Source organism: Mya arenaria, chromosome 13 (genome assembly GCF_026914265.1).
Source record: "Mya arenaria isolate MELC-2E11 chromosome 13, ASM2691426v1".
Classification (NCBI taxonomy): domain Eukaryota; kingdom Metazoa; phylum Mollusca; class Bivalvia; order Myida; family Myidae; genus Mya; species Mya arenaria.
The window spans coordinates 15745400-15760056 of NC_069134.1; the positions used below are offsets into that span (position 1 = coordinate 15745400).

General features: G+C 36.1%; 1 protein-coding gene across 2 annotated transcripts in view; it reads left to right on the top strand.

Moving 5' to 3' along the window:
- Nucleotides 1–1057: 1057 nt before the first annotated feature.
- The window catches only part of LOC128213539 (glycogen debranching enzyme-like), a 39290-nt gene continuing 25690 nt past the window's right edge, over nt 1058–14657 (top strand). For both annotated transcript variants that reach the window (XM_052919328.1, XM_052919330.1), the window contains exons 1-11: nt 1058–1324; nt 3146–3227; nt 5969–6191; nt 6499–7054; nt 7284–7392; nt 7795–7912; nt 12119–12331; nt 12608–12747; nt 13469–13656; nt 13991–14114; nt 14398–14561. In XM_052919328.1, the coding sequence (XP_052775288.1) occupies nt 3149–3227; nt 5969–6191; nt 6499–7054; nt 7284–7392; nt 7795–7912; nt 12119–12331; nt 12608–12747; nt 13469–13656; nt 13991–14114; nt 14398–14561 (1914 nt within the window). In that variant the 5' untranslated portion in view covers nt 1058–1324; nt 3146–3148. The remainder of the gene's footprint in view (nt 1325–3145; nt 3228–5968; nt 6192–6498; nt 7055–7283; nt 7393–7794; nt 7913–12118; nt 12332–12607; nt 12748–13468; nt 13657–13990; nt 14115–14397; nt 14562–14657) is intronic.

The window sequence follows — 14657 nt, forward strand, 5'->3', positions numbered from 1 at the left end:
CGTGTCAGTTGGACATAATGTCGTGTCAGTTAGACATATTCACATGTCAGTTAGACATATTCACATGTCAGTTAGACATATTCACATGTCAGTTAGACAAGTTAGACATATTCACATGTCAGTTAGACATATTCACATGTCAGTTAGACATAATTACCAGGATGTCGGTTAAACATAATAACATGCTATTAAGGCATAATTACAAGTCAGTCTGACATAATTACATGTCAATTAGACACAATCACATGTGTCGGTATTTATAAGTTTGCGTGCAACCGCACAATAAGTTTTTTATCAGGTCAAGAATGTCAGTGTCTACCTGTCAGATGATTCATACAAGGTCTTTCCTTTTAAGCCTACATGCGAAATAGAAGGCGTGTCATCAATCATTTCTTCTTGCATACACGTATATTACTAAATCAGTGTCAAAGTTATGTCCCATAGCATAGACGATTTTAAACCAATTCCAAGTAATGTACCTGTGGCCACGGTTGACCGTAGATATGCCCTCGACCTACTCATGGTGATAAACAGTGTAATGTGGAGGCACATTTTGATACGTTTGAGTATAAATATCTGATTATTGTATAACTTCAAGTGTCGGCATGCATAGGGCCATCGTTATCACACCTATCTCCCCACCGTCACGCTTCACGCTGGAACTCTGTCTGAGATTCCGCAGGTAGATCACGCTCAAACGTGACACATATAGACTGTACTATGACATCGTTCAGGTGACCGATATCTCTGGGAATAATTTAGATACTGTGCATTGAACCTGTTGTCATCTTCATTTAGCTGATCTGATTTTTCCATCGATAAGTAATCAAAATACGGCAAATATAAATTTCGTCGGTGTTTTCAAAAAACGCCCATGATTTTTAATCGAATTTTAAGCTTTTCGCTAAAAGCTGTATCAATTTTCGGGCTTTTCTTTCACAATCCGGCTTTCCATTTAGACGGTACTTTTGCGGCTTTTTGCACTTTAGTGATACAAAATAGTGGTGTGTAACCTCGTGGCGTCTGCTAATGCAATTTTCATAAACGGACAATTTAAAGAGCGTGTTGACAGTTCACCTTCCATTTTGTGCATTTCAGCTATTATTTCCGCTTTAAATTGAATGGCTAGATCGAATGGATGTTAATAAAATGTAATATATTTATCAACAGCACCCTGAATTATTTGTCGCTGCATTTCGACCTTGATTTGTGGAAACTCTTTAAGGTCAAGGTCGACGGAATTGTTTTTTTTTACACAAAGTTAGCAAATGTCAAATGGATGGTTTGAGATTTCTATCGATTTGGAATTGATTGCATTTAATTGGTGAGTTCATTTGTACGCACATAGTGTTTTAAGGCACACATCATTGCAAATAATAAAGTGTTTAGTGATGACAAACTGTTTTGGATTATTTTGACCTGATAACCTAAGTCTTGACATTTAAAACCTATGAGATTGTGCTTACATTGCATTTTCATATTCTATTGACCTACTCTGTGTTGAGTAACACGACCATGTGTAGTGTTGAGATGATGGTATGCTAATTCAGAAGCAGAGCCAGACTGAGTGACTGTGAGATTTGTTCATCTATGCCAGCACTGGCATTGCAGACTGTATTTTTGGAATTACTTAAGTTAAAGTAACTATTTTTTAACTCATATTAAAACATACTTAGTTTCAATTACCCATAATGGAATTGATTTGAAATTAATCACATTTGGTAAGTTCTTTGAACTCATACACATCATGTTTAAACACTTCTTTAAAGATATGCTATGAAAAAATAACTGTACCGTAATTCTGATAGTTCATTAGGCCTCGACAAATCCACTGTGGTTAGGTGTAAAGAAATTCAATTAAACTAATCCGCTTAGTCGAATGAGATTTTCCAGATTCAATTTTTAGTCCTTTTTATTTTCCAAAATGCAATGCAATAAACTAATTAAATGCCAGATGTACATGTAAACAGTCAAATTGAAGCCAGAATTTTTTATCGAATGCACATGGTCGAACACAGAGACTGTTAAATTGGTTGTATGTTGCATGTTGTAGATTATTCTCCAGGGAATCAAAGTTGATGATTACTTGTTAATTATTAAATTATTTCTTTACTATTAATTATTTCTTAACTATTAAATTAATTATTATAATATTTTTAATAATTTATAATCAATTATAAATTTGAGGTGTACACAGTACTGGTTTAACCCAGGAAAGTTGTACCCCGTGTATCAGTGCTTTACACAGAGCACATAAAAAAACCAAGGGGTCTCTTCGAAAAAGAGCTAGGATATCGCACAGGGACTTCCTTGTATCCCCCCACTGTCTCTTCAGCATGCTGTCCCTTCAGCAAAAACAAAGGACCCCTTTGGAAATAAGTGCTTGCATCTTCACGGGTCATCCTTGACAGCAAGGTCTATACGATCTGGTTCCTGACTTCTTTATAAATGAATCATGCAGTAGTTGGTGGCCGGGATTAGGTGAAAGAACGCTGTAACAAATTGAGTAGAAGTTCAGGTTCACTCACCCTGCAGGGCAAATATTTTGAGGCCAGTTCATGTTAAGTTTTGAACATCTTCAGCCACAGTTTTAGATGTGTGTTGCAAGGCTTCACGTCTATACATACAAGACACAAGGTCACTAAGTCAAATCTTAGAAAAAATGTTAGGAACATACCAGAGGCAATAACTCTGGTCCTATATTTATGAAACTTAATCAGAAATTTCTCTTTGATGAAATCAATGACTACCTATTATTGTTATTTGAAATATTAATGAGGTGAGCGATATAGGGCCAAGATTATAGGGCCATCTTGAACCTATTGTATTGAAGTAATATATTTTTTTATGGTTTCAACTGCCAAATATGTATTTTTATTCATATTGTAAGTTTTAATCAAATTAAAAAAAATTAAAGTATTTAATTCTCTGAAGGCAGAAGAAGCCGATGACGGTCCCCATGAGGGCAGAAGGGTGCTTCCAAAAAAGGACGCTGTGCAGCATCCTTCCATAACTCTTCAGCTTATACCCTTAGTCCCTATCAGAGTTCTCAAAAGAAACACACCCGAGGTGTATTGATAGGACATTTATTATAATCAGTATTTAGTACATGTACATGTATATATGTTATTTTCTTCTTCTTCAGAAAATGGCTACTTGTCAAGTTAGGTTTCTTACATTAAACAAAGGAGAAAATCTTGAGAGGACTTTGTATAGACTTGAAAAAGGTATGGTCATTACTTGTTTGTTATTATTTTCATAATGTACTGGACTTTTGATTTTTGTAACTGCTAATACTTTCTCGACTTTCTCGAGTGTTATGCTATTCTCTAAAAGTTGGATAAACACACTTGTATGAAGTTTTGCTGAAAAGTTTGTGGACAATGTAATTAACACTAAGTTTTATTCGTCATTAGACATAGGGTTAGGGTTATTTATGTATCACCATATTATATAATTTATTATTAAACTGATTGCAAATGTTCATTACCTTATTTTCAATAATTGTGTTTTTTTACAAGAGAATTGCTAACATTCTATGTATGATACCTTTGGCTTTGGGGCAGGTATTGAGGTCAATAAGAGATTTGAAAAAAAGAAGATTATAGCATGTCATATGCTTTTATTTAAAGTATAGTACAATTCATGGAAAAAGCAAATGAAAATAAACATTATTAAATGAAAAAAACATGTTGAATTTAACGGCGCACATTTTTTTTCTTAAATTAACACATTATTATTGACTAATGAAATTAACAAAAAAAGAATTTTTTTATGCCCTCCTTCGAAGAAGAGGGGTATATTGCTTTGCACATGTCGGTCGGTAGGTCTGACAGGGCTCTCACTAGGCTGAAAATTTTGGGAGAAGTGACTTCTCCCTTCAGTCAATTTAGGGAGAAGTGGGGAGACTTTAGGGAGAAGTGATACACCTGATACAAAAACTATGCCATACCACACTCCTAAGTTTATATTCACATTCAAATTGATTGCTATAACTATATAAAATAATGTATCATTTTTGGCTCAGCAAAAGTGTATTTGTCAATGTCACATAGTTTATCTCCAAATAGGATCTAAAATGAAATAAAAAAAACAAGACAGCTAAGGATTTGAAACAATCACAATGACCTTATAAATGAACTGCCAATATAGACTGGGGGGGGGGGGGGGGGGGGGCGAATCTTATTTAGTACGTTCGGGATAGGTCATGAGTGTCACATTCAGCTATGCTGTTTTGTACTTGTATCTGGCTAAATAATTTTCACTCTGTCGGTCGGTCCGATGGTAGACCTAAGCTTGTCCGACTGATAACTCAAAATTTCCTGGCAGTATTGTCATCAAACTTGACATGAAGGTTGGGCTTGACCAGTAGATGACCCTTATTGATTTAAGGGCTCATCGGGTCAAAGGTCAAGGTCACAGTGACCTTTAATGGTCAAAGAATTTTAAAGCTTGTCCGAGTGATAACTCAACAATGCCTTGACCTATGGTCATCAAACTTGATATGGAAGTTGGGCCTGACCAGTAGATGACCCCTATTTTTTTTGGGGGGGTCATCGGGCCAAAGGTCAAGGTCACAGTGACCTTGAATGGTAAAAGGTTGTCCAAGTGATTACTCAACATTGGATGCACCCATGGCCCTCATACTTGACTTGGAGGTTGGGCCTGACCAGTAGATGACCCCTTTTGTTTTGGGGGTCATCGGGCCAAAGGTCAAGGTCACAGTGACCTTGAATGGTAAAAGGTTGTCCGTGTGATAACTCAACAATGCCTGCACCCATGGCCCTCAAACTTGACTTGGAGGTTGGGCCTGACCAGTAGATGACCCCTATTGATTTCGGGGGTCATCAGGCCAAAGGTTACGGTGACCTTGAATGGTAAAAGGTTGTTCAAGTGATAACTCGACAATGCCTGCACCCATGGCCCTCAAACTTGACTTGGAGGTTGGGCCTGACCAGTAGATGGTCCCTTTTGATTTTAGGGGTCATTGGGCCAAAGGTCAAGGTCACAGTGACCTTGAATGATAAAAGGTTGTCCGAGTGATAACTCAACAATGCCTGCACCCATGGCCCTCAAACTTGACTTGGAGGTTGGGCCTTACCAGTAGATGACCCCTATTGATTTAAGGGGTCAATTCCTGGACCTATGGTCATCAAACCTGACATGAAGGTTGGGCCTGATCAGTAGATGACTTTGGGGGTCATCAGGCCAAGGTCAAGGTCACAGTGCCCTTTAACGCAAAAAAGTTAACAAATCTTCTCCCAGTGATATCTCAAAAATGCCTGAACCTATGATCCTTATTGATTTGAAAGTCATCAGGTCAAAGGTCAAGTTCTCAATGACCTTGAATGCGAAAATATTTTGAATGACAACTCGACAATGCCTGCACCCATGGCCCTCAAACTTGACTTGAGTTTGGAGTTGCGTCTGACCTGTAATTGACCCTTATGATTTTAGGGGTCAAAGGTCAAGGTCCAAGTGACCTTGAACTAAAAAAGCTTGTCTGTGTGATAACTTGTCAATGCCTGCACCCATGGCCCTCAAACTTGACATTTAGATTTTTGGTGACCAGCTGATGACTCCTATGGATTTTGAGATCATAGAGTCAAAGGTCATGTTCATAACACACTCTATCCTCACACTTTGAATGGTCATAATCTTAAAACTGCCTCAACAGCATCCAATGTCAATGACAAATCAGCTGTCATTTCTGTCCATGCAGATTTTATTCAATTGTCCATATAATCCTGGCAACATGGCGCTCGGGGGGGGGGGGGGGGGGGATAATGTTTGACAAATGTCTTTTGTTTTTTATGATTTAGGTACAGATAAAAAATATTGACCTTTATAAATGGGATTTTTTTAACTAATAGCTAAGTGGCCACAAATTTCCAAGATAAAAAGGCAGCAAATAATATATTAAATAAAGAAATAATAAATGCTCACAGCATTATTTCTCTGTATGTAGGATGGCACCTTCGGTTTGTTCTTGGCCCATCCCTTCATGCCAGCACTGTCCGCCTGTTCTGCAACCATCCGAGAGAGCAGGATGAGCCATTTGAGAGGACAACATACTATGAACTGCAATGGAAAAGCTCAAGTGGGTCAAAGAGTGACAGCCATGACGTCTACAGTGAAATACCCATTGTATTAGCAGGCTCTTTCAACTATTACTTTACAGTTGATAACAGGTAAACATACACAGGTGTTTAACAAGTTAAGTTTGTTCAACTATTTTGTTGGTATGTCTGTCAGTGTGACTGGCAATATAGTGTTATAAGATTAAGCACTTTCACCTTTTTAAGTTCAATTTGGAACAGTTTTAGATGTAGAAGTGCAAGATAAACATATTCATTTTACCTAAATTTTTATCTTTAAAGACTTTAGAGCAATGCTTCTTAATGTTTTTGTTTAACCAAAATGTCTAAAATACACATTCCGGTACATGCTTGTTAACTGTTTATTTATAAAATGAAGGAATCATTTGTATTTTTTCAGTAGAAGCAATGTGAACGGGCAGGGTTATTTCCTTGTTGATCCAACCCTCTCAGTGGGCACGGGTGATGAGCAGCTCACACTTGACTGTCTACAGTGCCAGTCCGTCCTCGCCAAATGTCTGGGCCCGTTCCACGAATGGGAGGGACGGCTGTATGTTGCCAAGGCAACCGGGTATAACCTGATCCACCTGACCCCCATACAGGCCCTAGGGACTTCAAACTCTTCTTACTCAATCAAAGACCAGCTTCAGTTTAACCCGATATTCAACAATCATGGTGCTGGCTGCACGTTTGAAGACGTGGATAGACTGATACAGAAAATGAACCGGGAGTGGCATGTGTTGTGTATGACAGACCTGGTGTACAATCATAGTGCTGACAACAGCCCTTGGCTGGAGGAACACCCAGAGTGTGGGTTTAACCTGGAAAATTCCCCACACCTTAAGACAGCTTATCTCCTTGACAGGATTTTTGCCAACTTCAGTCGGGAGGTTGCTGACGGCAAGTGGAAACATCGGGGAATCCCACCAGAAATTGCTACAGAAGAAACTGTTAAAGTAAGTTTAAATAAGAAATAATTTGTTTACACTTTGGTCATTCCTGACTTTAATTTTATATGGCATGTTTATTTTTCTTTCGAATTTAGTGCTTTTAATACCATGTTATATCATCTATCTATTGACATCAGTTCTAAATTACTGGTAACACTTACATTTATTAATATTTGAATTATTATCACCAGTTCTCTACTTCTTAGTTCACTGAGATAGTATTTTGTTTCTTCAGAAAATAGGTGAAGTTTTGAGAACACATGTTTTGCCAGATCAGAAGATGCATGAGTTTTATACAGTCAGTGTAGACGACATAATCAAAAGATTTAAGCATGGAATTGAAGGTAACAACATAAAATCTTTGTATCAGTACTTAGTGCATCCCCTAACAGATCGATTGTAAAACGTTTGTCAATTTATTACCAGGTTAGGAAACATAATCAAAGCAATAAATTGACAAAAAAATCCCAACTGAGAAATACTGAAGTGGATTCCCTATGTTTTTGATTGGGCTATTTCCTCCACTGCCTAAAAATAGACTGCATAAAAAATAGAAATTCTCAATTTTTAACAGTTTGATATCAATTAAGTGTTACTCATAATTGTCATCTTATGCTTATTAAGTAAAACAGGGGCTAAAATATGTTCCATTATTTCTTAGTTTAGAAGTTCTCGAAGCTTAAAACACCATATGCAGTTTTTTAAGTGAGTCCTATAATTGAGATTTCTTATTTACTTTCCTGCAGAGAACCGGCCCATACCGGGAAACCCCAGCAGTGTCAGTATAATCCAGGACCCCACATTTCAGAGGAATGCCTGCCGGGTTGATATGGATGCTGTCCTCAAACTTTACAACACAGACAGGTAAAGAAACAGTCTGATTATCTGTTGAATTCATTTTAAAACTTCAAATGAAAATGATTTCAATTAACTTGAGTACTTGCAAAGGTATTCTGTTATGTGAGCAGAGTATGTCAAAATTTGGACATTTTCTACCATGGATGTTTTGAACCCAGACAAATTATGGATATTTCAGATCCATTCATGCCAACATTCTAACATTTCATACCCATTGGGAAAATTCGTAGGGTGTGTGTTGCCAGACCTGGGATAATGGAAAAGTGTAAAAGAGTGATCTACTTATATTTATAAAATGTCAAAATATTTTTTGCCCATAAATTCTGTGTCATTCTTTTGAGCATTATGTTTTGCTTATTCTCTGGTAACTCTCATGTCTTTATCTCATTGTTTTGAACTTTCTTTTGATGTTTGGTTTATCATTTGTCCTGTAAGTATACACTCAAGCAGACAAAAGGAGTCTGATTATATGTGCCGTTAATTTTTTTGTTACAAATAAAAACTGGTTCACATTGCTCTCATTGGTACACCTTTAGCCATCTTGCACATGTCCTGTAAAATATGATATTCACTCAGTGTTTTTTTTTTCTTATTAATTTAATGCCTAAGTTTGGCGCAATTCCCAATGCTTAATCATACTTTCTTACAAAAAAGGAAAAACTGAACAAACAATAATTTTATTGCTCCCCAAACCTTTTGTTATTTTTTGTATTCTTTAAAAAAGGACCTTTTCTAAGTGTAATTATCTTATGTGTCTAGTTCTTAAAGCATTCTTATTCATTTCTAGGCAAAATTGGTATTCCCTATTTTAGTAAAAGAAGTCCCAGAAAGTCCCCCGCCCAAAAAAGATGTCAAAAAATAGTGTCACTTGATTTCAAATATACTTGCGGTCACTTTCAAGATTTCTCTGATAAAAAAATTATAATCAGAGTATGTCTTCAAAAGAAAAAAAGTATGGCTTCATGTCATTGGCAGCGCCTGCGTGCAAAAACATAAACCTTGGCCATAACCAAAAAACTTTTCCAAGATATTCAAATGAAACTAGGTTAACATGTTGCCAGAGGTAATATGCACATGTGAGGCAAAGGCCATACAAACATGTGCATGTCTCTGGCTTTAATAATAATTGAAAATGCCACTTATAATAATGCAAAAGATGTCTCAGTATGTTTAAGGGTAACAGAAATATTTTACAAGCCCAAGTTATTTAAGGAATTTATCTCATTAGCTCGACTATTCGAAGAATAGGTGGGCTATACTACTCGCCCCAGCGTCGGCGTCCGGTTAAAGTTTTAGGGCAAGTTGGAATTTTCACTTATAAGTCCAATACCTTACATTCAATTGAGTTAATACTTCACACAGTTGTTCAGGGCCATCACATGATGAGGTTAGATAACTCCATATTATTCTTTACACAGATTATGGCCCCTGATTGACTATGGAACTTAGGTTAAAGTTTTAGGGCAAGTTGGAATATTTATTAATAACTTCTATATCCTTTGTTCAATTGACTTAATACTTCACACAATTGTTCAGGACCATCACCCAATGAGGTTACATAACTCCACATTATCCTAAATACAAGTTATGGCCCCTGATTGACTTAGGTTAATGTTTTAGGCAAGTAAAAGTTAAGGGCAAGTTGGGATTTTAATAAAAAAACTTCTATACCGTTCATTAAATGCGCCTAATAAAAAATTATTTACGACCATCTTACAACAAGAAACATAACTCCGTTTTAAGCCTAAATACAAGTTATGGCCTTTTATTTTTTTTTTTTTTTTTTTTTTTTTCAATTTCCTTTGAAAGGAATATTTGTATATTCTTAACCACATTTTCATAATGGGAAATCAAGTTATTTGAATGACTTGCGTCATTGTTTGGGCGGGCTGGTGGGAGGGCAGCATCGAAGTCACCTTATGTATCAAATAATTTTAGTTAGGTTTGACATAAAGAGACCAAACTTTGTATTATTACATTGTTATTGTATTCTAAGTCAAAGCGGCGTAGTCGAGTGCGCTGTCTTACGACGGCTCTTGTTGTTTTTTTGCGTTCATGCTAAATGCTTTCTAGGTAATTTTCTCGCTTGCACTACTGCGTTTATACAGCATAAACGCTTTAAAAAAAAATATGTGATCAATACTTATAGCTACATTTTAAATAGTTATTCATAAGATTAAAAATTAGCAATATCTTCTGCAAATGAGTATTTGTTCTTAAAGAAGTGTAATTGACAACATGTGTTTCAATAGAAGAATAGCTGATATTTTTATCATTGGTTAAATGACAGTGCCATAATCCAATCAGAGTGCAATATTGAAATAAACACTGACGTTATAACTCCCTGCGTGTTATACAATATGAATGATAAGATTTATCTATACTAAGGACTGGGCGAATGTGTATATTTTTTCATTTCTCAACGACATATTTTTTAATCCTGAACATGGAAGTGCAGACATACTTGTACCTTCTTAGTATTTATCCCCTGTAAAACTATTGCAAATTTAGAAAAAAAATTGGTGAAAATTATCTCAATCTTAACCTTTCCACAAATCATTGTTTCCAAAGATAGTGATGGTTACCGTAACTACACTGAGGTTGTTCTTTTTTATCATAAAAAAACAACCTCAGTGTGGTCTACGCCTCAGACCTTTAGCCTTAATAATTCAGGTCTTATTGCAAAGGTATTGGAAAGTTTACATTATCCTCCTCCTACTCCTCCTCCAAAATATATGATATTTTCCCAATATTCAGAAAAAAAATCCCAATCAAAAGTATAAAAATTATATATATTTTTTTTTTATGAAAGTCTTTTTACATACTGCTTCATTCAACATCCTATTAAGTTATGTGATGTGGGAATAATTGAATTCAGAAATCTTTTATTTTCATCACATTCAGAGATCAGTATAAAATATTATCTGTTATGATTTATTGCAATAGATATTTACACCCCTAGGATTGATATTTCAGCCGTTTCAGGTCTTTTGAAAGGGAAAAGAAACTAACTATGGATTCAAGATATTCATATAAAACTGGTTCACATGTTGCTAGAGACATAACACACATACAAAACAAGGCTGATAACTCTGGCTTTGATAAGTGTAGTTCTGTCCCCTTATCTACTGGCAAAAATGCACAGTCTAGCATTAGTGTTCAGACTGTGACACTCTTGTTTTGTGTTCTTGTGTCATATACTTGTATAAGTACATACATATTCTTGCATGCATTTTTCATCAGTATAAATAATGGAAAATCTTCCTCTCATGTTTACATGACAAAGTACATTGTCATTTTGCAAACTGCCTCTGCAGTACCTATATTACTATATCAAACAGCAGATATTAATTAAAATAGTTAATGACATGTTACATTCATGTACTATTATAGTAATAGAACCCAGGCATTAGTAGTCACTGATAAATTTGTAACTTGGAGTTTGGTATGGAGCATTGTTTTTAGTAAGATGAACAGGATAATCATATCACACCGTCTCAATTGACGTTAACCTTGACTTGATATGCAACCTATAAATTTCACCCCGTATCATTCTCAGGCTCATGTCTTATCACACTGTCACAGGTGACGTTAACCTTGACTTGATATGCATGCTATATAAAGTTCACCTTGTTTCATTCGCAGGCTAGGTATTTGTCAAAACAAGTCAAGGCTTTCTGAGTGCTTAATCACCTCTCTAACTGGAGAATCAAGTTCAAGGCTGACTTGCATTGTTACAATGAAAACAATCTTGGATGTTTTCTTGCTATAAAAATGGTTGTTGCCAAACAATGTGTGTCTGTACTGGCACATTGATTCTTTACTGTTAGAACATATTCCTGTCAGTCAATACACACAATCAATCATGGTTATGTTGCAGTTTTCTAACTATTTGTTACATTGCCATCTGACGAACTGCCTGTTGTATTGAAATTTTACTTGATATTATTTTACCAGAAAAATAATGTGTGCATATTGTTCTTAGCCTGTAAAAATGGAAAATTGTCTTAAGGATGATTAGAAATATAAGAAGATGAAATTAACCTTTATAAATTTCTTAACAAGATAAGGTCTCTTTGGTTAATAATTCTCTTTCTGCTTAACATGTTAAAAAGATGCAGGGTTAATTGCAACAAGAAATAACAATTATTTATTGGTTTTGTGCATACAGTGTAGTACATACAGTGCAATCATTCATCTATCTCTCCCTAGGCCAGGGGCCACCAGCCGGAGTCAACGTATCCAGGTGTGTTGTGACATGTTGAGGCGTGACCTTGAGACCATGAACAGTGAGAAAACCAACGCCCTACTGGACCACCTCAATGAGGCAGTGACAAACTTTCTCGCTAACATACGCTGGAGGTTCCTTGACCCAAAAGGACCTAAACATAAAATTGTTACAAAGAAAGATCCTCTCATGCATGAGTAAGATTTCCCTTTTTTGGTTGATGAAATTCCTACTTTTTTTCATTTCACAATTTATATTTACTTCAATTGCCCTGGTATAAACTTTGATCATCTTTGTTCTTCAAAGACTATCATGGACATTTTTGTAAAAAAGTAAAGATTTGAATCATTCTTGAACCGGTTGGATGTTTTGAGTTTGAGACAGATGGTTTGTTTTGAGCTTTGTTCGTTAATTACCCACATGTTTTTCCTAAATAGTGATCATAGTATAGAACAGATTTCTGTGTTTTTCAGTTATTTCATAGTACCAGAGAAGTTCCTTGGAAGCCTGGCCATTGAGGAAGGTTACATGTACGGGGATTCAGCCAAGTTCATCTTTGCCTGCAACGGCTGGGTCATGCATGATGACCCACTGAAAAACTTTGCTGAGCCTGGTTAGTGTTTCATACATGTATTACATTCATTGTAATGAAATTGAGAGAGGATTCTCTCAAAAGTCAGTTACTTTGATATTAAAGATATAAACAATAGACATCTTAAGGGTCGTTTCCTATTGATTTTGAATGACTCAACTTTTGAAGATGATTTGAAATATATGTACACATACAATCTACATGAAGGAATAATATTGAATAATGTGTTAAAATATTACATTAGTAAAATTATTAAAATAAAACTGGAACAAGCACCAAAATAATGTTTATGATTGTTTTAGACCTCAGTTTAGATGTAATACATTATAAAATGCTCTGTAATAAATATTACAAAAATTTATTGAAGAAAAATTTATGCATTAAATTTGCTAAGGTGTGACAAAAAATATTTGTTTCCGTTTCCTTGATGTATTGTTTATTTTAGCACCTGGACAATATATCTCGGATCATTAATAAAAATATCTTTATTTGCATTTCTGTTCAGTTGTTTCTTGTACTGGCATAAAGTTTAGTTAACATTGACCAATACAAAATGTTGACAGTTTTAAGTGCTAAAATGAACATCTGTCAGGATAACTCTTCAATTCGTATCCCTTTTTATCCCATCACCACCTATCTACCCTATTTGATATGATTAATGAAATTGGATACAAATGATTAATTTTCGGGGCGAATTAAGCATGTGCCATGATACAGAGCGATCGGTTATGTCTGTGTCCAGGCTCCAATGTGTACCTGCGTCGTGAGCTGGTGGGGTGGGGTGACAGTGCCAAGCTGCGGTATGGCAAGAAGCCAGAGGACTGCCCGTATCTGTGGCAACGTATGAAGGACTACACCGAGATGACTGCCCGCATGTTCCACAGTGTCAGGCTCGACAACTGTCACAGCACACCAATACATGTAGCCGAGGTAAACATCCATATACAGTGTTTATGTGAAAAAATAAAAGACATTTGAATTTGCTATAAACTCATGGTAAGTGAATGAAAACATTATACATGTGAATTACATCATGTACATTGCTAGGTCATCTGTTTTTAGGTTAAAATATTTCAGATGAGTGTTGGTGTTTAATCCGCGGCTCTCTTGTTAAACTGTAGTAGCAATAATGACTGTAAAAACCTTGTTGAAAAGGCCATATATTGGGCAAGAGTGTTATTCGTATTAATTAAACCCTTTTTTCATCTTAATTTTGGGTTTTGAATTACTTAAGATTGCAATTTGTAACTACCCTATGTTACAGTACATGCTGGATGCTGCACGAAAGATACGCCCGGACCTGTATGTGGTTGCAGAATTGTTCACAGGCGGGGAACACCTAGACAACCTCTTCATTAACAGGCTTGGCATTAACTCCCTTATCAGGGGTGAGAGAATATTTGGGTATTCATCTAGATCTGATAACAGGTCCACAAGGCAAAATTCAAAAACTATTGATTAGAAATCCATAGAATAAAAAAATGCTCAAATGAAAAAAATCCTGGTAATTGGAAAACTTGAAAAAAAACAAAAAAACATCAGAATTTACTATAGTGTATTAAATCTGTTTCAAGTTGTACTGTGTAATGCCATTTTGCTTCAGATTTCCATTTTTATGGCCTTAATCATACTGTATTATACCATATGAAACATCCATCCATGTATTCTCAGAGGCCATGAGTCCGGAAACCAGCCGTAAATTGGGTGCGTTGATACACCGGTATGGTGGTCAGCCGGTTGGGGCCTTTGTCCAGCCCCGAATACAGCCCCTTATGCCCACCATGGCTCATGCACTGTTCTTCGACCAGACACACGATAATCCATCACCCATCAAGGTAGCAGGCAGGAGACTTATGTTGGGTTTAAAAAAGAAATTATACTTATTGCTGGACCATGGCGTGTTCAGCTGAACATGTCTACGTCGATCATAA